At 45.2% G+C, this 25,694-nt stretch overlaps 1 protein-coding gene across 11 annotated transcripts in view; it reads left to right on the top strand.

Moving 5' to 3' along the window:
* The window catches only part of Cux1 (cut like homeobox 1), a 379,665-nt gene that overhangs the window by 79,672 nt on the left and 274,299 nt on the right, over nt 1-25,694 (top strand). For all 11 annotated transcript variants that reach the window (XM_029563184.1, XM_008832298.2, XM_008832297.2 and 8 more), the window contains exon 2: nt 7,788-7,898. In XM_029563184.1, the coding sequence (XP_029419044.1) occupies nt 7,788-7,898 (111 nt within the window). The remainder of the gene's footprint in view (nt 1-7,787; nt 7,899-25,694) is intronic.

Raw genomic sequence — 25,694 nt, 5'->3', positions numbered from 1 at the left:
AAGTGATGGAATCTTAAAAAAATTTTTAAAGATTTTTTTTTTATAATTTACATGTACATATGTGTCTTTCTGTATATGCCATCGGTGTGTGGGAACCTAAGGAGGTCAGAAGAGGTTTTTGTATCCCTCAGCACTGGAGTTATAGGTAGTTTGTTGAACCACTTGATGTGAGTCCTGGGAATTGAACTTGGATCCTCTGGAAGATCAGCAAGCTCTCTTAACCCCTGAGCCATCTATCTTTCCAGCATGTGTTGTGTGTGTGTGTAAGAAAGAGATGGAGACAGGATTTTGCTGTGTAGTCAGGCCAACCCCTTGAGACTCCCTGCTGGGTGGTCTCTCCCAGGCCTGCCTTTCAGCTGCACCTGTCCCCTTCCTTCTTTGCTCCATGTTGAACAGCAGCCCAGCTCCCAACCAGCCTGTGGAGAATCCCAGGGTTTAAGAGGGCAGGTAGGTGTTGGTGGAGTTGTTTGGGTGTGGGTCTCCCTTTTGAACTGCCCTGTCTTTGCCATTGCTGGCTTCCCTCAGGGTCCCATTCCACTGTGCCTGATTCTGTGGGACTGTGGCTTCTACATGGAGCTGCCCACTCTAGCCACCTGCCCAACACCACAGAATAGGAGACTAGGGCCATGACTGTGAGCCAAAGGGTATTATGGGAAAGCCCAAGGAAAGGGTCCCCATCTCAGAATATTTGGAATAGGAGGTCTCACCTGGTTCTTGAATTAAACTCATATAAAGTAGGTGGAAACATTAATGATTACAGGGACAGTGTGTGGGGGGGGGCTCAGGAGTGGTTCTGCCTTAAATGGAGGCCACCATCAGTCTATACACCATGAAGAGTCTACAAGGCTGTGGCATTATGGACCAACATTGTTAGGAGTGAGTCACCCCAGGTCCTTGTCCAGGTCTTAGTGTGGGACAAAGTGTGATTTTAATAGATAAATCTTTGCTTTTTAAATGTTATATACATGCTGGTGAAACAGGTTAGTCATTAAATTGTTAAGTACCTGAGTTTGATCTCCAGAGCCTATATGAAAAAGCCAGGTGTGGTGGCATGCACTTGCCATACCTGGGAAAGTGGGGAAGGATCCCTGGAGCTCACTGGCCAGCCAGCTTTACCTAATTGGTGAATTCCAGGCCAGCAAGAGAACCTGTCTCAAGAAACAAACAAACAAAATAAAAGCAAAAACAAAAAAAAACAAGCACTTGAGGAATCACACTTGAGGTTAACCTCTGACCTTCACGTGCACATGCACATCACATGCAGAGAGAGAGAGAGAGAGAGAGAGAAGAGAGAAGAGAGAAGAGAGAAGAGAGAGGAGAGAGCAGAGCCATGGAGGGACTCCTCAACCCCAAGGAATGTCCTCTGCATTTCTTTCTCCACTGGAAGAGGTCCTGTACCCATGTAGTTTCCATAGAAACACTCAGCCTGTGTGAGCAGATTGTGCTCGTGCAGGCGCGTGTGTGTGTGTGTGTGTGTGTCTGTCTGTCTGTCTGTCTGTCGGACTGTGTGTTCTTTCACATAGCACATGGTTCTGGGTAAGCCCTGGGGAGAATGGACATTGGGCCCTTAATAAAAACGTGGGCTCCTTCCCTATCAGAAGGTTTTTATTTCTTCCTGACTTTTTCCTCCACTTCCCCCACCACATTCCCCTCTGTCTTGTGGCTCTTTCCTTCTCCCTGCTAGACAGCAGGCAGCTCACCTCACATAGCTTCTGGTTTATCTGAGCATCTCCTGAGATCTAGCCCTGGCTGAAGATGCTGGTGACAAAATGATCAGGGCTGAGGCCAAGTGTGTAGTTTTGCTAGTACAGAGAAATTAACCTTGATGTAGCGTTTACTGCACCCTGAACTTGAGAGGCATTATCTTAATTATCTCCAGAGAGGGGACGCCAACTCACCACATTTACCACAGGCTGTGGGAGAGATGGAGCCTGGGTTTCTCTCCAGGGTCAAAGGGCCAGTCATTCATTCATTCATTCATTCATTCATTCATTCTGTAGTACTGAGGATGGAACCTAGAGCCTCACATTGATAGGCAAGCACTTTACTGCTGAGTCACACCCTTAGCTCCTTACTGGGGAATTCTAGGCAGGTGCTCTACCACTGAATCATGTCCCCGGCCCCTCACTGGGAGATTCTAGACCAATTCTCTACTACTGAACCACACCCCCAGCCCCTCACTGGGGGATTCTAGGCAGGTGCTCTACCACTGAGCCATGTCCCCAGCCCCTCACTGGGAGATTCTAGGCGGGTGCTCTACTACTGAGTCATACTCCCAGCCCCTCACTAGGAGATTATAGTCAAGCATTCTAATGATGGGCCTTGCTCCAGCCCTAATAGGGTATTTTGAGATGAGTCTTGCTATGTTGCTGAGCCTGGCCTCAGACTGCTGAACTGAGATGATCTTTCTGCCTATCTTCCAAGTACCTGAAACTAAAGGCATTGTCACTGTACCTGACTGGCAGAACTTAAAAAATTATAGTACATTGCCATTTTTCCAAGAAATAACCAAAGATACAAGCCTCAGAGTAAGTTGCTTTCCCCCTGGTCCTCCCTGACAGCAAGCATCATTTGTGTTTTTTGAGCTTCTTTATGGAAATTGTCAGAGGCTGTCTAGTGTGTGGATAGATAATCTTTTTTTTTTTTTTTTTTTTTTTGGTCTTTTTGAGACAGGGTCTCCCTGTAGCCCCAGCTGTCCTGGAACTCACTGTGTAGACCAGGCTGGCCTTGAACTCAAAGAGATCTGCCTGCCTCTGCCTCCCAAGTGCTGGGATTAAAGGTGCATGCCACCATGCCCGGCTTTGTTTGAGGCTTTGATGATTTTGATTAAATATATTTTGGTGATATGCTTTCCACATAGCATCTTTGGGACTGTGTAAAATGTTTCTTCTATTTTTTAAACCATCACAGAAACCATCGTCATCTGTCACTGGCCATGCCAAGTAATGCTGTTTGTGGACATTTAAGTTGGTTTCTTGTTTTTGTTTTAATGCCTTTCAGATGTGTGGGGACTGTCTGTGCTCCTGTTTCCATGTGACCAATGACTCATGGGCTGACAATTCTGTATTTTGGTTCCTCCTCCTCCTCCCCTTTACACATTAGATTCCCTTATTAATACGTCATTATATTTGACACTTTGAGCATAGACAGGCTTGGTAGATAATAAAACAATATTGGCCTTATGTTTTATAGCAGTCTACTCCCTGTGTGTTGTTTCTGCAGCCTGAGAATACATCTTACTTTCTTTCAAAATGATTTGGTAGGGGCTGGGGAAATGGCTCAGTCAGTCAAGCACTTGCTGTGAAAGTATGAGGATCTGAATTTAGATACCCAGAACCATGTAAGAAGCTGAGTATGGTAGCACATCTGTAATCCCAGTGCTTGGGAAGTGGACATAAGTGGATGGATCCCCAGAGCTTATTGACTACCCAGCCTGGCTGAATTGTTGAGCTCCAGGTTCAGCGAGAGACCCTGACTCAAAAAATAAGGTGGAGGGAGCATGGGGCAGGAGAGATGCTCAGTGGCTAAGAGCACTGGCTGCTTTTGCAGAGGACATGGATTTGGTTCCTAGTACCCACATGGCAGCTAACAACCATCCTTAGCTCCAGTTGCAGGGGAGCCAATGTCCTTTTCTGGCCTCTTTGGGCATTGTATGACATGGGTGTACTTAACATACATGCAGGCAAAACACTCATACACATAAAATAAAAATTACTAAATGAAAATATAAGGTGGAGCATGATTGAAGAAATCTCCTGATATCAATCTCTGACCTGCACATAGGAGCAGTACATGTGTGTGTGCATGCACACACATACCGGGGGCAGGGGGCGGCAGGATTTGGTGTATTTGATCATGCTTTTATTTTTTATAAGCGATTCAGTCAAAGATTTTGAGCCTTAAAAATGTGACTAGCCCCATCTGGGGTGGTGGAAGCTCCACACATTGGTGGAAGGCTCAATCTCTCCTCCTTGCTGTGTCAATCTGTTTCCATAGTGGCAGGAGGTGGCAAGGTGTTAAATCTGGAGACCCCCATTGGCTCCTCATGTCACCCTGCATATGTCTGTAAGTTTGGGGAAGGGAGTACAGTGGAACCCCATAGAGTCCCCGACTGCCAGCAGCAAGTGGCCCCAGGTGCACTGGCTCTGCAGCATGATGATCGAGGTGGGTTTACTTCCAGCAGGCCACCTGTTCCACGCAAGCTGCTTGAACCGTCTGTCTAGGGAGGGATCTCACAGAGGGACAGATGGGGGCTGGAGTCAGGAGACAGAGTCTGACAGGCCTGTGTTCTTATTATTTATGTGTGTATGTGCATATGTATATAGGGGTGTATGCACACACATATGAGTACAGGTGCATGTATGTGGAGGCCAGAGGACAACCTCAGGTGCCATTCACTGTGGGTTTTTTTTTTTTTTTTTTGAGGCAGGGTCTACCTGCCTCTGTCTCTTTGAGTGCTGGGATTAAAGGTGTGCACCATCATACCCAGCTCTGCACCTTGTTTTTTTTGAGACAAGGTCTCTCAGTCCCCTGAGACCTACTGTATAGGCTAGGGTGGCCAGCCAGTGGGCTCCGGGGATTCTCCTTTTCCCACCTCCCGAGCACTGAGATAATAAACCCTTGGCACTGCACCCACACATCTTGTGGGTGCTAGGGAACAAACCCACGTCCTTGGCTTACAAGTCAGTCACTTTGCTGACTGAGCTTTTTCTCCAGCCTTGTTTATTTTATTTTAATTCATGTTTTGAACCAGTCTCATATAGACCAGACTGATTTTGAACCTGCTGCAAAGCTGAGGATGACCTTGAACTCTTTTATCTTCCTACCTCTACCTCCCACATGCTGGAATGACAGTAACATGCCATAATGCCCTGTGACCCTGTGTACCTGCTTCCCTAAGTAGGAAGTCTGGAAACCCACAGGTTCCCTTCACATCTCCACATCCAGTGCCTCACTGACTTGAGGAAGCCAAAGGATGCCCCTGGTCATGTGGCTGAGGTCCAGCCTTCTGCCCTGCAGAGGCAGCAGGGTCCCTGTAGAAACAGCAGCCAATGCCCATTTTGTTTCTTCAAGTTTTCTCTGTGTGTGTGTGATTAGAAGGAAACATCAACCTCTCCCATTTCTGTCATATTTCAATATTGGCTTTTTTCCGCCCTTCTCTAAGCCTCCCGTTATAACTTCTGCTGCTGCTTAAATATAGCCATCCAAGTCCTCCTCCTTGCCAGATTGTTTATAGTTTTGCAAGCCTTCTGCGTTATCTGTGGCTGCTCGCTCGCCTCTCTCCATCCCACTTCACCACGTCGGTGGTGGTTGCTCTTTTTCCCTGCCTCCTCTTCTCTGGGATGACTTTCAAATGTGGTCTATCAAAACGCCCAGTGTTTCCCACTTTTCTGCAATAGCTTTGACATCTGTTCTTGAATACTAGCCCACAATATTCTTTTGGATTTGCTCACCCAGGATTTGTTTGAATGCCAGAAATACTAAAGGAAGAACGTGGCATGGGGGCCTCTCCCCCTACCTCCCAATCTCTCTTTCCCCACTTCCTCCCCATGTTTGAACTGTCTTTAAGATTTCTAAGTTGACAGTGTGCTGGTTGGTTGTTCCAGCTCTCTGTCATCTTGTCTGGCCATGAGCCACCCCATTGTGGTACCAGGGAAGTGTCACCCTAGATGGCTTTCTGGCCTGTTGGGCTGTTTCCACTACAAAGGAAGCAAGGGGGCTGGGGATTCTACTCAGTCCCTGTAGAATGCTTACCTAGCATACAGCAAACCCTGGGTTCCATCCCCAGCATCACATAAACCAAGTTCAGTGGTACATTCCTGTGATTCCAGCACTGGAGCAGGAGGCAGGAGTATCAGAAATTCCAGGCCATCCTCAGTAAGAGAAATCCAACCACTACCCCCACAACTCTCTGTGGAAAGTTCTAGGAGGCAAGATGGCAGTCATTTTTTAACCCAGCCTCAGTCAGATAGAAGCTGTGAACTTTTTAAATTTTTTTACTTTATGTGTATGAGTGTTTTGCAGCATATATGTAAATGTACCCTGGTTGTGCAGTGCCTATGGAGAAAGCATCAGATTCCCCCTGGAACTAGAGTTAAGGATGGTTATTAGCCACCATGTGGATGCTGGGAATTGAACCTGTGTCCTCTGCAAGAGTAGCCAGTACTCTTAACCACCGAGCCATCTCTCCAGCTCCAGTAGCTGGGGATTTTTTTTTTGAACGATGGACACCCTACATTGCCCAGCAGTTCCCTTACAGGCATCGCTCCAAATTGTTATGTGGCTGCTACTAGTTCTGGGGAAATACATTAGGACAACTTTTAAAACCTGTGGAATTTCTGGGGGCCTAGGGATAGGGCTCAGTTGGTAGACTACTTGCCCAGTGTGCATGAAGCCCCCAGTTCTATCCCTAGCAATGCGTGAAATTGGCATGGTGGTACTTGCCTGTAATCCCAGCAATTGGGATGGAGGTGGAGGCAATAGGATCAGGCATTCAAGGCCATCCTTAGCTTTACAGGGAGTCCAAGGGCAGCCTGTTTTAAAAGAAGGAAGCAGGGTACTAGAAAAATGGCTCGGCAGTTAAGAGATTTGGTTTCCAACACCCACATGGCGGCTAACACCCATCCTTAACTCTAGTTCCAGGGGATCTGATGCCCCCTTCTGGCCTCTGCGTGCATCAGGCATGCACATGGTGCACTACATGCAGGCAAAAAAAGAAAAAAAGAGAAAATCTTTAAGAAAAAGAAAATCTTTAAAAAATTTTTTTGAAGGTTTAGAAAAAAGAAAGCAGGTAGAGCCTCAGGTGGTGAAGAGACCCCACTTGCTTTCCTGGCCTTTTAGCATTCACTCTACTTGGCCACAGGGTAGTAGGCCCTGCCACAGATGGCAAAGACTACCCATAACAGCCACTGAATCCCTTGTAGACTGTCCTGTTCTGTGTGTTCAGTAACTGAATTAACTTCACTTAGCATGCAAGACAGTAGACCATTGGGTAGGTAATCACGTGACCCATGCATCTGCCATGAGCCTGGAGCTCCATCTCAGGTCTGTCTGCTGTGGGCTGCTCTGAAGCACGTGCTCCTCCTGGCGAAGTCTCTGGGGAGCATGGGCTCCCTGACACTGTAGGACTGATTGCCATTTGGAACAGAGCCTTTAGACCCTGACCAATCTTCTGGGGAACCCACTCCCAAGGATCCTTAGACTCCAGGGCACATGGGATGCTTGGGGAACTTGTCTCTGAAAAGTTTCCAAGATAATGGAAATAATTCTTCTTGGAATTAGCCTTTTAAAGGTTCCTCTTGAAAACTAATAGGTTAATCGTCCCAGTCAGGATGCCTGGCCTAGAGTAAGCTTTCAGTAAATACTTGTTGAATGGAAGCAAACCAGCTGTTGTTGCCCAAAGTCTCAGGCACACACTGGGAAAGGCCAGCCAGCCAGAGTCCCTGGGGGTATGGGGAAGCACTGTGTCAGGCAAGGAGACCAGAACTCAGGAGAATGGCTGTGAAAAAAGTAGGACACTGACCAAACTCTGGTTTAGCGGGGAGACTTTCTGCATTCACTACCAAAGGAAGTAATTACTTGTTCAGTGCACAGCATGGCATGCTGAGCCAGTTTGGTGTTCTCCAACTCATGCTATGTGGGTGGATTATGCTCACAGTCTGTACCCTTGTCCCTGAGCCTCACTTTCTGGGTCCTGCCTTATTGTTCAGGCCCAATACACTACATGATCCTTTCTACTAGAAACCACAAATTACAATCTTGCTTTTTCTCTCTCGGTTTCCCCATAGAGAGAACTTGATGCCACCGCAACAGTATTGGCAAACCGGCAAGATGAAAGCGAACAGTCCAGAAAGCGGCTCATCGAGCAGAGCCGAGAATTCAAGAAGAACACTCCAGAGGTGAGCTGGGGCCACATCACAGTCCTCACCTGGGGGTCTCATGATCCCTGGAAATACTTAGAACACAAGTCAAAGACATTTCCTAGTTTTATCAGACAAATGAGTGGGAAAATACTTCCTTTTTATTCTGATGTCACCAACCCCATCTTGGTGGAGTATACGCCCCACCCAGGCTGTGGGGATATCGAAATGGACAAGTTGTCAGAGTCAGTAGAGTGCCAGCTGATACCAAAGGCAGGCATTGCACAGGCCATGATATGAGCAATGTCAGACCCTCCCACCATCCCAGTCTCTGGCCCCATGTTGGATGGATATCACTGAAATCCTTACAGGGACATCATGGGGCAGTGGGCCTTGGACCTGCTTCTACCATGCTGGCCAGCAAAGTGGCTAAGTCCATGGCACTGCACCAGTGTTTCTTGTACAGCCTCATTTCCTCTGCTCCAGGTTTTGATATTCTTGGGTTGCACATGCATCGTAAGGGGCAGTGGAAGCATGCTGTTTACTGGAGTCTGTTTTTCTCTATTACGAATGTGTTGGGAGGTATAGTGACTTTTCTTGTTGCTGTGACAGAATACCTGACAAAAGCAACTTAAGGAAGGAAGGGTTTTTCTTTGGCTCACGGTTTGAAGGCACAGTCCATCATGGTCGGGAAGGCATGATGTCAGGAGTGTGAGGCAGCTGGTCACATTGTAGCTGCAGTCAGGAGACAAAGAGAGATGAATGCCAGTACTCAGCTCGCTTTCTCCTTTTTTTTTGGTGTGGTCCTGTCTCTACCTCCCATGTGTAGGGATTACAGGTGTGTTCCATCATTCCTTGTTTATGTGCTGGGGGTGGAACCCAGGGCTTCATTCATAAGAAGTAAGCACTCTCCCACTGAGCTGCATCTCCAGGACTTCAGTTTTGTTGTTGTTTGCTTTTGATTTTTTGAGACAGTTTGTAGCCCAGGCTGGCCCTTGAACTTGTAGTCCTTGCCTCAACCTCCAGAGTTCATCACTACAATCTAACTTGAGCTTGAATGTTCTACTTGAAAAATTTGAAGGCTTGTAAGGCTGGACTTTAGATGGAAGTGGCAATGGGGATGCAGTCAGTCTTCTGGGAAGGCACAGAGGGGAAAGATGGGGTCTTATGGGGCATGTTGAACAGGCTGGTCACACTGTAGCTGACAGCATTGGAGAGGGCCTGTGCTATTCATGTGGAGCCTCAGGTGAGTTCAGGATTGGGCTGCAGTGTTCAACTATCAGCTTCACTTGGGGTTTCAAGACTTGGTTGTACTTTACTACAAAACTAAGCCATTCACCAACCAACCAACAACTTACCATCTGCTGTAGCCTTTAACTTGTAGACATGAGATATGTAAAAATGAAGGTTGCTTAGAACTTTGCTTGGAGACATAAAAAAACTGTGGTTTGTGGTCAGGGAAGGTGTCTTTGTCCATGAGGGCATAGCCAGGGAATTTGGCCCAGGGAGGACCAGGGCCTTGTCCTAGGGCCCTGGTTCCAGGGAGCTGGCATAGCAAGACTCAGCCAATGGTGTTCTTGATGATGAAATGACCCTGTCCCTCATTATCTTGGGAAGGATGACCATTTCTGCTCAGTATCTGTTGAATGTCTGACCAGTCTGATGTGCAGGATTGGAAGTTTCAGAGGGAGTAAGCTTCTGTCTTGTCAAGGAGTTTGCATTCTCCCAGCTTGGCATTTTCAAACTGTGACTGTAAAGTGCTCAAGTCTTTTAGGGAAACATTGAGATATGGACAGGATCTGGTCCCAAATGGCTGGCACGCCCATGTACTTGGGGCACCTCATTGCTGGGTCACTGTGTTACTGAGTCCTCACCTTGTATGGCTTGGGTGCTGTGTGGCTGGGTCACTCTGTGACTGAGGTCTCATGTGTCCAGGACTCCATTATATCTGGGGTTCTATATGACTGGATCAGACTCTGGAGCCGGCTGGAGACTAAAAGATGTTTTCTCTAGATTGAATTTTTGTTTGTTTTTTGTTTTGTTTTGTTTTGTTTTTTTGAGACAGGGTCTCCCTGTAGCCCCATCTGGCCTAGAACTTGCTGTGTAGATTGGGCTGGTCTCTATCTCACCTCAGCTAGAATGAATTTTTAAAGTTATACTTTAAAAATTAACACATTCATAGACAGATTAACACATTCATAGACATATTGTTCTTATCATTTGAATCTAAAAAAAGTTGGTAATAAGAGATAGAATGCAACTTATAAGTAAAGTTCTCTGCATTTTCTTTGAGTCAAAAGGGTCTTTAAAAAAGGTGGGGACAGATTCTCAAGAAAGCTTCATTCTCCATGGATTTAAAAAATATTTATATTGCCAGGCATGGTGGCGCACACCTGTAGTCCCAGCACTTAGGAGGCAGAGGTAGGCGGATATCTGTGAGTTCAAGGCCAGCCTGGTCTACATAGTGAGTTCCAGGATAGCTGGGGCTACAGGGAGAACCTGCTTCAAAAAGACCCCCCCCAAATATATATATATTTCAATTTACTTAATTAAAAATATTTTCTTAATTTTTATTTTAGTTCATGTGTATGAGTGTCTTGGTTGCATGTGTGTAAGTGCACCTATGTCCTGCAGTTTGTAGAGGTCAGAAGAGGGCATTGGATACCCTTGAACTGGTATTACAGATGGTTGTCAGCTGCCATGTGGGTGCTGGGAATTGAGCCCGGCTTCTTTGCAAGAGTAGCCAGTGCTCTAAACCGCTGAGCCATCTCTTCAGCCCCAATTTGCTTAATTTTGAAGATAAGGTCTTATATAGCCCAGGCTGGTCTGAAACTCACTATGTGACTGAGGAGAGGAGATGGTTGAACTTCTGATCCTCCCGCCCCTACCTCCTGAACACTGAGATCACAATTATGCACCACCATGCCTGGTTTATCTGTAGTGAGGGATGGAATCCAGGACTTGGTGATGCTAGGCAAGCACTCCATCAGTTGATTTGCTGTCCCAGCTCTCATTATGGAATTAATATCTGTGCTTTGAGCAGGTATCTTGAGGGCCTATTGCTTTTCCTGTTCTTTATTACAGGTGACTTCAGTGGCTGTGCATGTTTTTGAGTAAAATATAAAACTTTCTGTGTAATCATTGACAAAAAAATGTAACTCTAGGGACTGTTCACAGAGCTCTGTGCTTCTGGATGTGTGAAGACGTGTATGTGATAAGAGATGTGTTTCTGTGTTCTTGTGAAGAACCACCTGCTTACTGGTACCTGGGGCCCATTCTTTCTTTGTTAATATTATTGAAAGCCTAGCCTCGTGGCACACATTTACAATCCAGCTATTCAGGAGGCTAATACAGAAAGATCTCCAATTCCAAGCCAGCCTGGAATAGAGAGTGAGTTCAAGGACAGCCTAAGTAACTTAGTGAGATCCTGTCTCAAAATAGAAGGTAAAAAGAGGGCTGAGAATGCATGGCTCAGTGGTAGAGCACCTGCCTAGAATCCCCCTGTAAGGGGCTTGGGACATGGCTCAGTTGTAGAGCACCTGCCTAGAATCCCCCAGTGAGGGCTGCCTAACATGTGGGAGACCCTGGGTTCAATTCACAATGATGTAAAAATAAAATAGACCAGTTAAATAAATATTAACATGTCACAGTGTCTTAGGTGCAGTTGGTCTTTGCTTCTTAAAGCCAGCTTAGGGGACTGAAAAAATCCTAAAACTAATTAATATAAATAGTATCAGTTTAAAATATTCCCTGAGGTGCTCTATACTGGCAGTTAATCATTTTGCAGATTTTTATGGAGCACCTTTCTATGTGTTGGGTCCTGGGAAGGAAATTCTATCCCTGTTCTTCAAAGTTTCTTATCTCTCCCACCAGGTGATACAACATGCTAATGCTAGGCTCACATAGCTGGCATCTTCTGTGGCAGCTTTTCCCACATCACATGCTCATCCATGGCCACAGTATTCTCTGGGTGACTGGTGACTCAAATGGCCCAGTAACTCTCCGTGTAGATAAAACACACTCTACTTAGTTTTTATTTATTTTTGGTGCCTTTTTTTTTTGAGACAGGGTCTAACTATGTAGCCTCATCTGGCCTGGAACTTGCTATGTAGGCCAAGCTGGCCTTGCTCTTATAGAACTCGAACTCAGCCTGCCTCTGCCACTCAAGTGCTGAGATTAAAGGTGTGAGCCTCTAAACCTGGCTTACTCTGCTTTCTTGAGTCTTGTTCAGCCCTCTCTTGCTCTGGCGCTCTCTCTCTCTGTCTCTCTCGCTCTTGCTCTCTCCCTCTCTCCCCCCCTTCCCTCCCTATCCCTTCTTGTTTGTTGATTTCTTTTTTCTCCTATGTTAAGGATGGAACCCAAGGTCTCACAGGGGCCAAAGAAGCCACACCACTGACTGTCTTGCTAGGATGTTCTTGCTTCAGGACTTTGCTGATTCAAGTGTAAAATTCAAAGTCCAGAGAAGTATCTTCAGTGCTTTGCGTGGTTCTAGAAGGATCCTGGACACGCTGGTCATTTTGTTCAACTTTGTAGTACAGTGTCAGCCGTGTTGTGAAACTATCCTCAGGGCATGTCCTTGTCCCTCAGAACTGGAGGTCCAGTTCTGCCTCCAACTGTTTCTCAGGTGTCTGTCTGAAAGGCTTCTCCAGGCAACTTAGGTTTATAGTGGGCCAGTAGGCTTCTGTGTTGAAAGCAGCAAGCCTTTTCTCGTTTCCCCCCACCCCACCCCAATGCTTTTTCTTCATCATAAAAAAGAAATGTGTGCCTGTGTGTGTGTGTACATTTGTGGAAGTCAGAGGACAACCTTGGGCATTGCTCCTCACCCTCCATCTTGTATGCCATGTAGCTGCCCTGCAAGTTTCCAGGGATTCTTCTGTTTCTGCCTCCCATCTCGCCCTAGGAATGCTAGAATTACAGATGCGTGCTCCCATGTTTGTCTTTATGTGGGTTGTGAGGATCCAAATTCATGTCCTCTTGTGTGGCAAGTGCCATCTCCATAGCCGCTCCCCACTCCCTAATGCATTTTTACCTTGGCATTTCCTTCCTTCCATTCTTTAAAAAAAGGTTTTTTGTTTTATTGTTTGTTTGGTTTTGGGTTTTTGAAACAGTCTCCCTGTAGCCTCAGTAAGCCTGGAATTCACTATATATATAGACGAGGCTGGCCTCAATCTCACAGAGATCCTGCTGCCTCTGCTTTCTTGAAATATTTTAAGGTATGTAAAAATTATTTTTCAATGTTTAATATGCACTTCTTAAATAGTATGAAATTTAATATAGCCTATATTGGTTAGTGATACTTTCTATATTACAAGAATTGTGCATTATGTCTGTGCATGTATTTTTTCCTCTTTTTAATTAAAATTTTGTAATTTTCATTCAGCATAATTTGATGGTATTTAGATCCCCTATCCTGTCCCTATCCTGTCCACACAGACCCGCCTGCCTCTGCCTCCCAAGTGCTGGGATCAAAGGCCTGCGCCACCACGCCTGGTTGTTGTTTTTTTTAAACATTTATTTATTCGTTCTGTGTGTTGTGTATCCATGTGAGCTCTTTCTTTCTTTCTTTCTTTCTTTCTTTCTTTCTCTTTCTCTCTCTCTTTTGCTTTCTTTCTTTCTCTCTCTTCTTTTTTTTGTCTTTTTGAGACAGTGTCTTCCTGTAACCCCAGCTGTCCCAGAACTCACTATGTAGACCCTCCCTCCCTCCCTTTGAAACAGGGTTTCTTTTAGCCCAGATTGCCCTCAAACTCACTTTGTAGGTAAGGCTGATTCTTCTGCTTCACCTCCCAAGTACTGGGATCACAGCTGTGCAGCACCTAACCTAGTAGATGTTTGCATCCTTGGGTAGCAGTTGCAAAACTAGGCTAGGCTTGGGATGCATCTTCATCTGTGACATGGTAGGAACTCTTCTACACCATTGTAGAAGGGGACAAGATTTGATGAAGACTGCTCTGCTTCAGCAGGTGGCACATGGGGAGGAACTTTCCAAGGCCACAGATGCAGTGATAAGCCCCACACCATCTCTCCTTGCAGGTTAGCTTTTGGCAGAGGTGACAGAGCAGGTAGTCACTGGGAACTTAAGTTTGCATTGTCAAGACATGGAGTCAGAAGTAAGATGAAGCCAGGCATGATGGCTCATGCCAGTGATGCCTTCATTCAGGAGACTGAGACAGGAGTATTGCTCTGAGATCCAGGCCAGCTTAGAGTAAAGTATAAGGCCCTAGTGTTAGAGTAAAAAAATAAAAAGGAGTGGAGGGTAGTCATACGTACTGTGGCTGGGGCCCAAATGTGTTTAGTCACTGCTTGGTTACCTTTTATAGCCACGCAAGAATGACTCAGCCTGGAAAAAGAGAGTCACTTCAAATAAAGTGGCCACTCCGGTGGGGCACATTGCATTCATGTGCAGCTGACTGGCTGGAGCCTTGGGGGAGCCTCAGCCTATCGGGGGTCTGGGAGAGACAAAGCACTTGGGTAGGGTGATCTTGTAACCAGTTGGGTCAGCAAAGGTTCTGGGAAACCGCAAGTGACCCCAAACTTTCTTTTTTAAAAAAGGATTTTATTTATTGCTTTCGTTTTATGTGTGTAAGTGTATTGCCTGCACGTATGTGAGTGTACCCATGTTCTGCAATGCTGCAGAGGTCAGAAGAGGGCCTTAGATTCCCCTGGAACTGGAGTTAAGGATGGTTCATAGCCGCCATGTGGGAGCTGGGAATCAAACCTGGGTCCTGTGCAAGAGCAGTTGGTCCTCTTAACTGCTGAGCCATCTCTCCAGCCCCAATGACCCCAAACTTTCAAACAGCAAGTTGACATTGTTTGTGGCTTCCTGTGTGTGTGTGTGCGCGTGTGTCTGTGTGCATGTGTATGCATGTACATGTGTGGATGTGCATGTATGTGTTGCATGTGTGTGAATGTGTTCATGTTTTTGTGTATGTGCATGTGGGGGGTTGATATGTGTATGCACATGTCTCCATGAATGTGTGTGTGTTGTGTATGCATGTGCATGTGTTTTTGTGTGTGTATATATGCACATAAGTGCTTTTGGTGTATGAGCGTATGTGTGTGTGTGCATGTGGGGTGTGTGTGTGTGTGTGTGCACTTTTGTGTGTATGGACATGCGTGTGTACGCATGTACACGTCCATGTGCGCCCTCCTGGACATTTGGCAGGTCTTTGCTTTCATCTTGTTGGCATACCTCAAGTGCCATTTGACCTGTTTGTCTGTAGGTTTCACTTTTGTTTCGGTCCTTCCTCAAGACCAAAGCTGCCACGCTCACCTAAGCAAACATATTGGCCTAGGTTTTCTGTCCCACATCCAGTACATCCAGTCAGATGCACTACAAACCTGTACATGGTCCTGACATCATAGACTGTCTGTTAGGGAAGAAGGCAGACCAGTAATGTCCTGCAAAACATGGACCTCTCAGCAAGAACAGTGGGGCCTAGAGGACCTCTGAGCTAGTTACACGCTGGGGACATGAACACTCCTGCCATCTGCCATAAGCAAGCAGCCATTGGGGGATAGGGTGTTGGACCTATTCACAGTACTCTGGTGAGTTCATAGTTCCTCTCATTTCTACCTCACTAACACTGGGATTATAGGCATGCTCCACTGTAACTGGATTTTTGCCTGAGTGCTCAGGATTCAAACCCATGCCTTCATGCTTGCATAGCAAGTGATTTATTCACTGAGCTACCTCTGAAGCCTACTTCTTATTTTGAGACAGAGTCTCACTAAGTTAGCTACACTGGCCTATTATTATCTTCAATAAATTTTTTTCTGAGTAGATTTTTGATTTGATTTTTTTCTTCCCTAAAGAGGTTCCCTGTGTGAAGGTACCTGTGCACTTCTGCTTCTTTGTGAAAGGGTCACTGTAGTGTCTACAGAATCCTAAAGTCAGTAATCAGTTTGGGGTGTTTAATCATTCTAGAACCACCCACCATTCAGTTACAATGCAGTAAGACTTTAACTAGAGAAAGCTTAAAAATTAAATGGGAACTTTTTTTGGTCTTTTTGAGACAGGGTCTCCCTTTAGCCCCAGCTAGCCTGGTACTTGCTATGTGTAGACCAAGCTGGCCTCGATCTCACAGAGATCCACTTGCCTCTGCCTCCTAAGTGCTGGGACTAAAGGCATGGGCCACCACACCCAGCTTAAATGGGAACTTTTAGCTGTTACCAGTTAAACACATTGAACTAGTATAGAAATGTAAAGATTATTTTCTTGATTCTTAGGAGACCCCAGGGAAAAGCTGTCCTGATACAGGACCAAGTGCAGTTCAAGTCACATTCTTCCTCCAAATTTTGGAAAGACCCCATGGGGAGGTTTGGGAGGGCAACGGGGAGGCCTGAAGACTGGAGAGATTCATCGGACTGTGTACAAGCAAACACAAGAGCACTAGCCAGGCCTTTATTCCCAGTAGGAGCACCTGGACCTCTGCCATGGAGACGTAAGCTCAGCCCATGTCCTTCATCTGCCAAACTGCTCTCTGCCTAGTTCCAGGGGTCTTGGAAGGTAAATATCCACACCCAGGCCAGGCCTACTGATGCCGAGTGAGGCTCCTCATTCTTCTGACCCTTGTACCCCTTTTCTGTAATCACAGAGACTTGATACAGCCTCACCTATAGCCTCATCCTAAAGGCTTGGAGTAGAAGTGTTCCAGATTTTGGAGATTTCAGATTTGGGAATATTTCTGTAGACTTTATCAGTTGCATATCCCTAATCTGAAATCTACAGTGCTGCCAAGTCCAAAATGTGTAGAGTGTGTTTGAGCTCCAGGTGCTGGGATTATGGGTGCTCAGCCTCTGATATTGCAGCTGCTAGAGGGTGACATGAAGTAAAAAGTATACAGAGCATTAGTAAGTGCCCAATAAATGCTTTTTTCCCTTCCCCGTCTCCCTTCCTTTTACAAGGAGCCCTGAGCCCTTTCTATGGGCCTGACAGGTACAGTGAAGGTTTCAGCTTCTAGCAGAACCTAAACAAATGACACTGGGGGTCAGGTGATTTAGGTGGAGATAAAAACTGAAACAGAGCTGACCTAGTGGCACAGACCCATCACCCCAGTTATTACAGTGGTTGAGGCAGAATTAGGACCTCATAACTAGCCTGGGCATCTTGATGAGACCCTGTCTCAAAAATAAAGTATACACTGGGCTGGGGATGTTACTTAGTGGTAGGGTGCTTGCCCAGCACATTCAAGGCCTGAGGTTCAATCTTCAACATGGCAAAACCAGAAACAAACGATAGGATAATACAGTAGTGAGTGATCATGAATGGGTGAGGGTGCTGGTGGGCTTGAGGGGTGGTTTTTGAGTCTTATGAATGAAAAACATCCATTTGCAGTCTCCTTACCCCCAAACACAGACACACAGCCTCCAGTAGAGACTTCAAAGCCACCACTAAATTTGGGCAGGTTGCTTAATGATGGGTTCCTTCAAATTAAAGTCCCAATCATGTTTAGCAGAAAGACATGAGAGTCCATTGTATGACATGGGGCTGCCATTGAACTTGGATGTTAGAAAGCCCCAGCTCATGAATGCTGGCAAAGAAAGAATTCTTAGGTGTTTGGTAAAGAGTTCATCTTTTAGTGTCTCTTCCATCATGACTGCCTGGGAACAGCAGGACCATTCCAAGATCCCATGGGGTGTCACACTCTCTCTGTGAACAACAGATAGAGTCTCCAGCTCTCACTGAAGAGTCTGGGCCCTTCCTTCCTGAGCTGTGTGCCGCTTTCTCCATGTGTCTGGCAGTCTCTAGCAGGCTATTTTAAGCAGCAGGGACAAATTATCTGAGAATTTAACAGCTGTGGAAAGGAAAGGACTGTAACGAGATTCACATGGCTTGGAATTTTGATGGTGGCCACCCCCAGGGTCAGATGCTAGGTTGTAGTGCTTCCAGAATAGTGTGGCCACTATGTTCTTGTATGAAAATTGACTGCTTTGAAGTGCAACATTGAGTTCATGAGTATATTTTGTTTTATCTTGTTTATTTATTGAATACTAGAGATGAAACTTACAGCCTCCTGGATGCTAGGCAAGTGTTCTACCACTTAGCCACACCCAGACCTTCACTGGGAGATTTTAGGCCAGTGATCTACTTCTAAGCTATATCCCTTCTTTTAAAATTTTTATTCTGAGGCAAGATTTTGCTATATACCCCAGGCTGGCCTTGAACCTGTATTCTGTCAGCTCCAGTATTCTAAGTAGCTAGGATTACAGGCCTGTGCCACCAAAAGTCTAGGAGGTCTGGGGTGTGTGAGTCACCATAGACCACAACCCATTAGCCAGTCTTAACTTGCAAATGTGAATTGTATAAAACCTGACCCTACATGGAACAGTCCAGGCCTGATTGAGAGGTGAAAGCCACTTTGTTCGTAGCCTGGCAATTTAGCAGCCATGGTCTAGTTGCAGTTCCTAAAGGAATCTTTAATTGAGAATCAGAGCACTTGGGGCAAATTCTGGCTCTGCTGTTGGCTCAGTTTGGGACCTGAGCAAGTCCCATCACCTTTGACAGCTGTATTCACCTTTCCTTTGACAGCTGTTAAATGCTCAGAGAATTTATCCATGATATTTTACCTTTGCCAACTGTGTAGAACACGCTGAGAAATGCACCAGCCTCTGCTGCCTTTCTCCTCTCTCTGTAGGTTCCTACTGTCCTGTGCATCCAAGACCTAGGCACAGGTCTCCCTGAAACAGCTATGGCCAGCTTCCTTTGGGTTTTTCCTGTTCAGGAGTCTTTACATGTACACAGGTCTTTGCAGAGATCCTGTTATTTGTAGGCACCCTGAATGCCTCAGGAAGATGCTATTCTCTCTGGTCCCTCTCTGGTCCCTGGTAACTACTTTCAGGGATGCAACAGGGATGGCTTATGACAGCAGTTGATGTGGAGAGTTATCTATATGTATAGCTTTTTTCCAAACACTTTCCCCTCCAAATAGGGTCTCCTGTATTTTGTGCTGGCCTCAAATTTACTATATAGCCAAGGATGACCTTGAACTCCTAACTTGCCTTCCCCAGTGCCTGGGACTGTAGGCATGCACCATCTTACCCAGCTGTAGCCAAATACTCTTTTTGCTGTTGTTTTGGATTTTTTGTTTGTTTGTTTTCATTTTGAGACAAGGTCTCCCTGTAGTTCCAGCAAGCCTGGAACTCATTATGTACACCAGACTGGCCTTGATCTTTCAGAGATCTGCCTGCCTCTGCTTCTCAGTGCTGGGATTAAAGGTGTATGCTACCATGTCTACCTTCAGCCAAACACTCTTATGTGCCTGAACTTATTTAATGACTAGGATCCCCCCTCCACTAGGTACAGAGGGAAACTGAGGCCCAGAGAGGACATCAACCCACCTCATGTATCCTAGCCAAATGGCAAACTTGGCGGGAGGCATGTACTAAGGCAGGTCTTCTGTAGGTTCATCCACATTGGCATAGGTTCCTGTTGAGCACTTCCAGAGTCACACACCCCATAGCCACCTTCTGGATATGCAGTGCCTTGTGGGTTGGAATCCCAGAGCCTTTTATGCCACAGAGGGGCCTGGCCCCATGCCATCACACTCTGCCTGTGCCCTCCCTTGCCTCCATCCTCCCCTGGCTTCCAAGGCCATTTATTTCCCTGAGCATTTAGGGAAGAGTCAGAACTGCTTCTTAGAGTGTTAGTTTATGTTCAGAGGCCACTCCCCACTCTAGAGGCTGCCTCTTTTTAGCTCCCCACTTCACATGTGAGAGGTCCTCAAGTGAGCAGCAGGATCTTTGAAGCCCGCATCTATCCACTACACACAAGATGGGGTAAAGAGGGTCGGCTACCAAGAATGCTCTAAGTGTTCCTGAGTTAATGGCTCAGTGATTGCTGAGGTACCCAGCATTGGGGCTGGTAGGATCAGTTCTTCCCTCACTAGCACCCACACTGCACCATGGGAACATTGCATTCCTAAGGTACAGGGCACACTTCTGCTCTGAAAATATTTTCCACCAGATAGCACCTGTTAGTTGAGCTGTGCTCATTGGATGAATATGAATTGGAATCTTGTGGACTTCATCTTTCTGTTGCTAGCAGACGGCCTTCTGTTCTGGGAGTGGCCTGTTCAGTTTCCTCTCCTGTCTTTCCTGTTACTATCTTTTGCCCATTTTCCTATTGAGTGGTTTGCTGCCATGGCATCCATGAGTAGGGAGTTCTGGAGTCCCCAGTGTGAATTCTCTCCATTTTCTTTCTTTCTTTCTTTTTTTTTTTTCTATCTTCTTTTCCGTATAAGGTTTCTTTTATTCTGAATCTTATGTTTGTTTGTTTGTTTGCTTGTTTTGAGGCAGATTCTTACTTAGGAAAGACTGGCCTCATCTTCCTATGTAACTGAGGCTGATCTTGAACTTTTGATCCTCCTGCATCCACGTTACAGGTGGATTACAGGTTGCATTGCCGTAACAGGTTTGTGTGGTGCTGGGGATGGAACCCAGGGATTCCTACATGCTAGATGAGCATTCTACAGACTGAGCCATATCCCCAAGCTGCTCTGAATCTTGTTTTAGAACTCTCCCCTGTGCCAATGCCACTGGGTACTTGTGGGCTTTCTGCAGTGGTGGTTCTTGCTTTCTGTACCAGTCCTATGCAATCTTGTGTGGATGGTGGTAGTTGGGGCCTCAGTTTTTCCTCTTCCATTTGAGCCCTTTGTCCTTCTTAGAACCAGTGATCGAGACTATACAGTCTACCTGTCCCCAGTGAGTTGCCCCAATACATTTGTCCTTTGTCAGCCACCACATTCCACCTCAATGTCTCTGGTCTGTTCCAACCATATGATGTTTTGATTCTTCTAGTGTTTTCCATGTCATTGATGAGTTTCATATCTGGAGGGGCCCTATGCCCATCACTCTTCAGTGCTATGTGCACTGTGTCTGCCACTTTGTTCTCCCATGCAACTGTAGACTCTTTTACTTAGTTCCATTTTGGAAAAGTCTTGTTTATTTTATCTTTTTAGTACTGGGGACAAAACCCAGGGCCTCATAAATTACTACATCAGCATTCTACCACTTACCCAAGTCCCCAACTATCCAAATTATAATTTCTTCTCTGTCTCTGTTTCGGCCCTCTCTTCTTCCCCCCCTCTCTCCTTTTTCTGTCTTTGCATTGCTTAGGGTTGAACACAGAGCCACAGGCATACTCAGCAATTTCTCACTGAGTTGGTTAAGTGAACTCATTCTGTCACCCAGGCAGACTTTGAACTTGCAGTCCTCCTGCCTTAGCCTCTCAAGAAGCTATAATGACAAGTCTGTCTTGCCACTGTGACTGGCTCTGAAAATTCTTATTCTTTAAATGAAGTTTTAAAATGGATTTTTATTGGAGTTTCATTAAATTTGTAGATTTGGACAGACTCAATGAACCGTTCAGAGTTCTGTTGTGTTGCTTTGCATATTCTTAGTTGAATTTAATTCCATGTAGGCTCGGGGGACTCATGGAAACTCACAAGGGCTTCACTTAGGCCAACTCATTGTGTGCATATGATGGTCAGAACTGAAGGATTGATCATTTTTGTCTGGAGCCAAGCATAAAAATAAACCCCACTCTGTTATCATAGGTGGCTGTGATTAAGACAGGGTGAGAGGTCAGCTCCCAGCCTCCACCACTGACAGTTTCCCGGGGAAGATGGAGTGTCTCCTCATCTTTGGTCCAGGTCATCAGTAGCTGAGAGCCATTACTGTCTATTGGCTGTTTGGTTTGTGTGAAATATGGGGCTTGGCGTAGCCTGCTTCCCCTGGGTCAGGTATGTTCACATAATCAAAAGAGCCAGGAACCCATACTGCATCTGTATATGTATGTGTGGCAGGGGCATGCTTTTTGCGTGTTTTGTTTTAGGATGTTTTTAGACTCCTGGATAGAGGCTTAATAAACCAGTTTTCTATGTCTTAGAAGACATTTACCAGCCACTTACCGACACTTATCATCACAAAGTGATGAAACATGACAATTTCTCCTATGGTGTTCTCAGGGATTTCCACCAGCCCTACACTGCTCTCATGGCCTGCTCTCTGAGGAAGTGGGGAGGGAGCTGACGTCTATTGCCTTGAAGTAAAAGTCGAAGACAAGAATATTTTAAATTTGTGTATAACCATCCCATGAACAATATTTCACCTATTATTTAAAAATTTTTACATTTATTTATTTGTGTATGTACAAGCATGTGTAAGTACTGTTGTGCAAGTGTGGAGGTCAGAGGACAATTTATGGAAGTCGACTTTCTCCACCCTGTCCCGGGTATCGAACTTGGGTTGTGAAACTTGCTGGCAAGCTCCTTTACCCACTGAGCCATCTTGATGTTTAAACAATGGCTTTATAAAAGAAAAATACTGTTTCTCACAGTGATATGAGGCCAGAAAAAGCAATCAGTGAATGTGTACGTGGGAGGACACAGAAGGAAGATAAAAACATGATCAGAGCAGGTTGGAGCCCTAAATGAAGAGCACAACACACAGCTTGACTCTTCATGACTGTAACACTAACTTGACAAGTCATACTTTTCTTTTTACTGAAATAAAATTGTGAATCAATCTCTCTCTCTCTCTCTCTCTCTCTCTCTCTCTCTCTCTCTCTCTCTCCATTTGTACTTATAGCCAGGTAACAGCTCTTGACCATGTATTGCTGTCTTAAATATGAATGTGGGAATGGTGGCCAGCTTTTTTAAGAAAGGGACTGACACAGAAGGGTCCGGGAGCCCAGAGACATTTCACTCTGAAATTCTTTTTGCATTAGCACATCTGCAGCATTGAGGACTGTGTGGAAAATTGAAATAGTGTGTCTATCCTGCTGTGTCTCCAGCACGCCAATAAATCACCTTTTTTCCCTTTTAAAATGTCTGGCCTTGTAATTTATGTTTGCATAACCCATTACTAAATTCATAGTAGGTGTTTTAGTTGGCAGGCATTACTGTAGAGATTCGGGGGGTTCAAAAAGATACATAGCTTTTGTATTTATACATAAGTGGGCATTTTAGTTTACATTTTTGTTTTTAATAATGAGCTTTTTTTACTTATTACAATTTATTTATGATTAGTGTGTGTGCACTCATGCACATGTGTGGTGATTAGAGGGTAACTTTTGAGAGTGGCTCTTTCCTTCTACCTTGGGTTCCAGGAATCAAACTCAGATGTGAGATTTGGGTGGTAATCACCTTCACTCACTGAACTGTCTTTCTCCAGCCTTGAAAGGGGTTTTGTTTGTTTGTTTGTTTGTTTGTTTGTTTTTCTTAGAATTTGGAGCTGGGTGTGCTTACTTTTTCCTCAGGTAAATAACCTTCTCCTATTATCAACTTGTGGGCTGCTTAATGGACTTCAGGTTTTCTTTCTTTTCAAATTAAGACTGGTAGAAGAGACTGAGTCTGATATTAAGATTGTACGATAATATAACTTTCAGTATGCTTCACTTTGAATAGAAGAATAGAAATCTGAGCCAGGAAGATGGCTCTGCAGGTAAAAAGCATTTGCTCCCATGAACCTGAGTTCAATCCCTAGAACCCACAGCAGGAGAGCACCGACTCCTGAGTGTTATCCTCTGATCGCCACACTTGTACTGTGGCATGTGCCCAAATCAGTCAGTCTGTGTGTCTATCTGTCTGTCTCTCTCTCCATTTTAAGAAAAAAAATCTGTAAGTTAAGCATGCTGATACATGAAGCTACTGGGGAGGATGAGGTAGGATGGTCAAATCAGGGCCAACCTGGGGAAACTAGTGAGGCCCTGTTTCAAAAATTTTTTAAAAAGAAGGGCTGGGTATATATAGTTTGGTGGTAGACCACTTGCCTAGCATTAGTGAGGCCCTGAGTTTCGCCCCCAGTACCAACACAAAAAGAAAAGAAGAAATCTCTTATTTAGCCATTTTAAATTTTTTTGACTGCTGGCAACAGTCTTACTTATAAAATGAAGATAAATATAATCCATTCATTGACTTTACTCACTAGTTTTCTTTTTCTTTAACACAAATAGAAATGTTCAAAGTCTGTTCATATGTTTGTGGTTTACCTTTAAAACATTTCACTTTTTAATTTTTTTCTTTTTTCCCTTCCTCCTTCCTTCTCTCCCCCTTCTTTCTCCCTTCTCCCCTTCTCTCTCTCTCCCCCCCCCCCCTTATTATAGACAGGGTCTCACGCAGACCATGCTGGCTTCAAACTTCTGTTGTAGCCCATAATGACCTTGAGGTCCTCATCCCTCAGCCTCTTCCTGCTGAGTACTGGGATTACAAGTGTGCCATCATACTCTGGCTGAAACACTGTAGTTTTTAAACATACATTGGAAAACATCATTATGGACTGAGTAGCAGAGTGCTTTCCTAGGATCCTCCAGTAAGGAGACAGGGATATGGCTCAGCCCTGGAGCTCTTGCCTAAAACCTCCCAGTAAGGGGCTAGGAGCCTAGCAGCATAGTAGAGCACATCCCTAGCCCTAGGTTCTATTTCCAGCACTGGAAAACAAAAACAAATCCTTTAAACATTGTTTTCTAACCCTAAATTATAAGATCTGTAGAGCTTTATTGCTTTGAAATGATAAGAAGGGGGAAAAAAGTCCCTTGTAAAATGACTTAAGGGTCCTTAAAAAGCCATTTATGGCTTGTTGAGGAAGGTTGCTTTATTTGCCAGTCCTCCCTGCTGTCCCCCACCCCCTGTCTGGTTAATGATGTTTCATATGGAACCTGCCTCTCAGCCATTGAGATTACAGGGCCATTCAGAATGGGAATTACTGTGGCCTGAGGAGAGCCTTCCTGCAATTTAGGCCTGTTCCCTCTGAAAACAGATGCCTGTGACTCAGGATGGTCTTAGCCAGGCTCAGTGCTGCACACCTGTCATCTCAATGCTTGAGAGGCAGGAGGATGCAGAGGTTCAGGTCAGCCTAGGTTGCTATGTAGCAAAAATATAAAAATACCAAACCAACGATGGTCCTGTATCTCAGAATTTGACCCATTCTTTATGACCTACCTACAGTCAGGTTATATGGTAGAATACAAGTTGGAAGGTCTTTCCACCAAAGTTGGGTATTTTAAGGATAGCTTATTTGATTTTTTTTTTCTTTGTGAATTGTTTGGTTTTTGTACTGCAATGCAGGGGATTGAATTAAGGCTTTGTATATGATGATTTAAAAAAAAATAGACAGGGTTTTGGGGCTGGAGAGATGGCTCAGCGGTTAAGAACACTGGTTGTTCTTGCAAAAGATCCAGGTTCGAATCCCAGCACCCACATGGCAGCTAACTGTCCATAACTCCAGTTCCAGGGATCTGATGGCCTCTTCTGTTCTCTGTGGGCATTGCACACACAATGCAATACCTACATGCAAGCAATACACTCATACACATAAAATAAAAAATAATAAATAAAATATTTTAAAAATATAGATAGGGTTTCATCATATAGCTCAGGCTAGCTTTACAGTTACCATGTAGCACAAGCTAGCCTTGAACTCTTGCTCTTCCTGCCTCTCTGCCTCTCTAGTGCTGGAATTAGTGTACACAGTCATCACAGTCATACCTTACTGACTTGTTCTGGCCTTTTGTCTTTGTCTGTCTTTGTTTCTCTCTCTCTCTCTCTCTCTCTCTCTCTCTCTCTCTGTATGTGTGTATGGGTACATATTGTAGGTGTGAGTGTAGAAGCCAGAGGACAGCTTTGGGTGTGGGTTCTTACCTTCCACTTTGAGATGGGGTCTCCTACTGTTCGTTACTGCTTACACCAGGCTAGTGGGCCCAAGAGCACCCAGCAATTTTTCTGTCTCCAGGTCCCATCTTGTTGCTGGATGAGTTCTGGATTACAGATGTCTGCTGCTACATTAACTTTATGTGATCACTGGGGCTTCAACACGACCTTGTGTGGCTACCGCTTTACC

The sequence above is a fragment of the Nannospalax galili genome, unplaced genomic scaffold, assembly GCF_000622305.1.
Source record: "Nannospalax galili isolate Female #2095 unplaced genomic scaffold, S.galili_v1.0 scaffold675, whole genome shotgun sequence".
Taxonomy (NCBI): domain Eukaryota; kingdom Metazoa; phylum Chordata; class Mammalia; order Rodentia; family Spalacidae; genus Nannospalax; species Nannospalax galili.
This window is presented reverse-complemented; position numbering and strand designations above follow the sequence as displayed.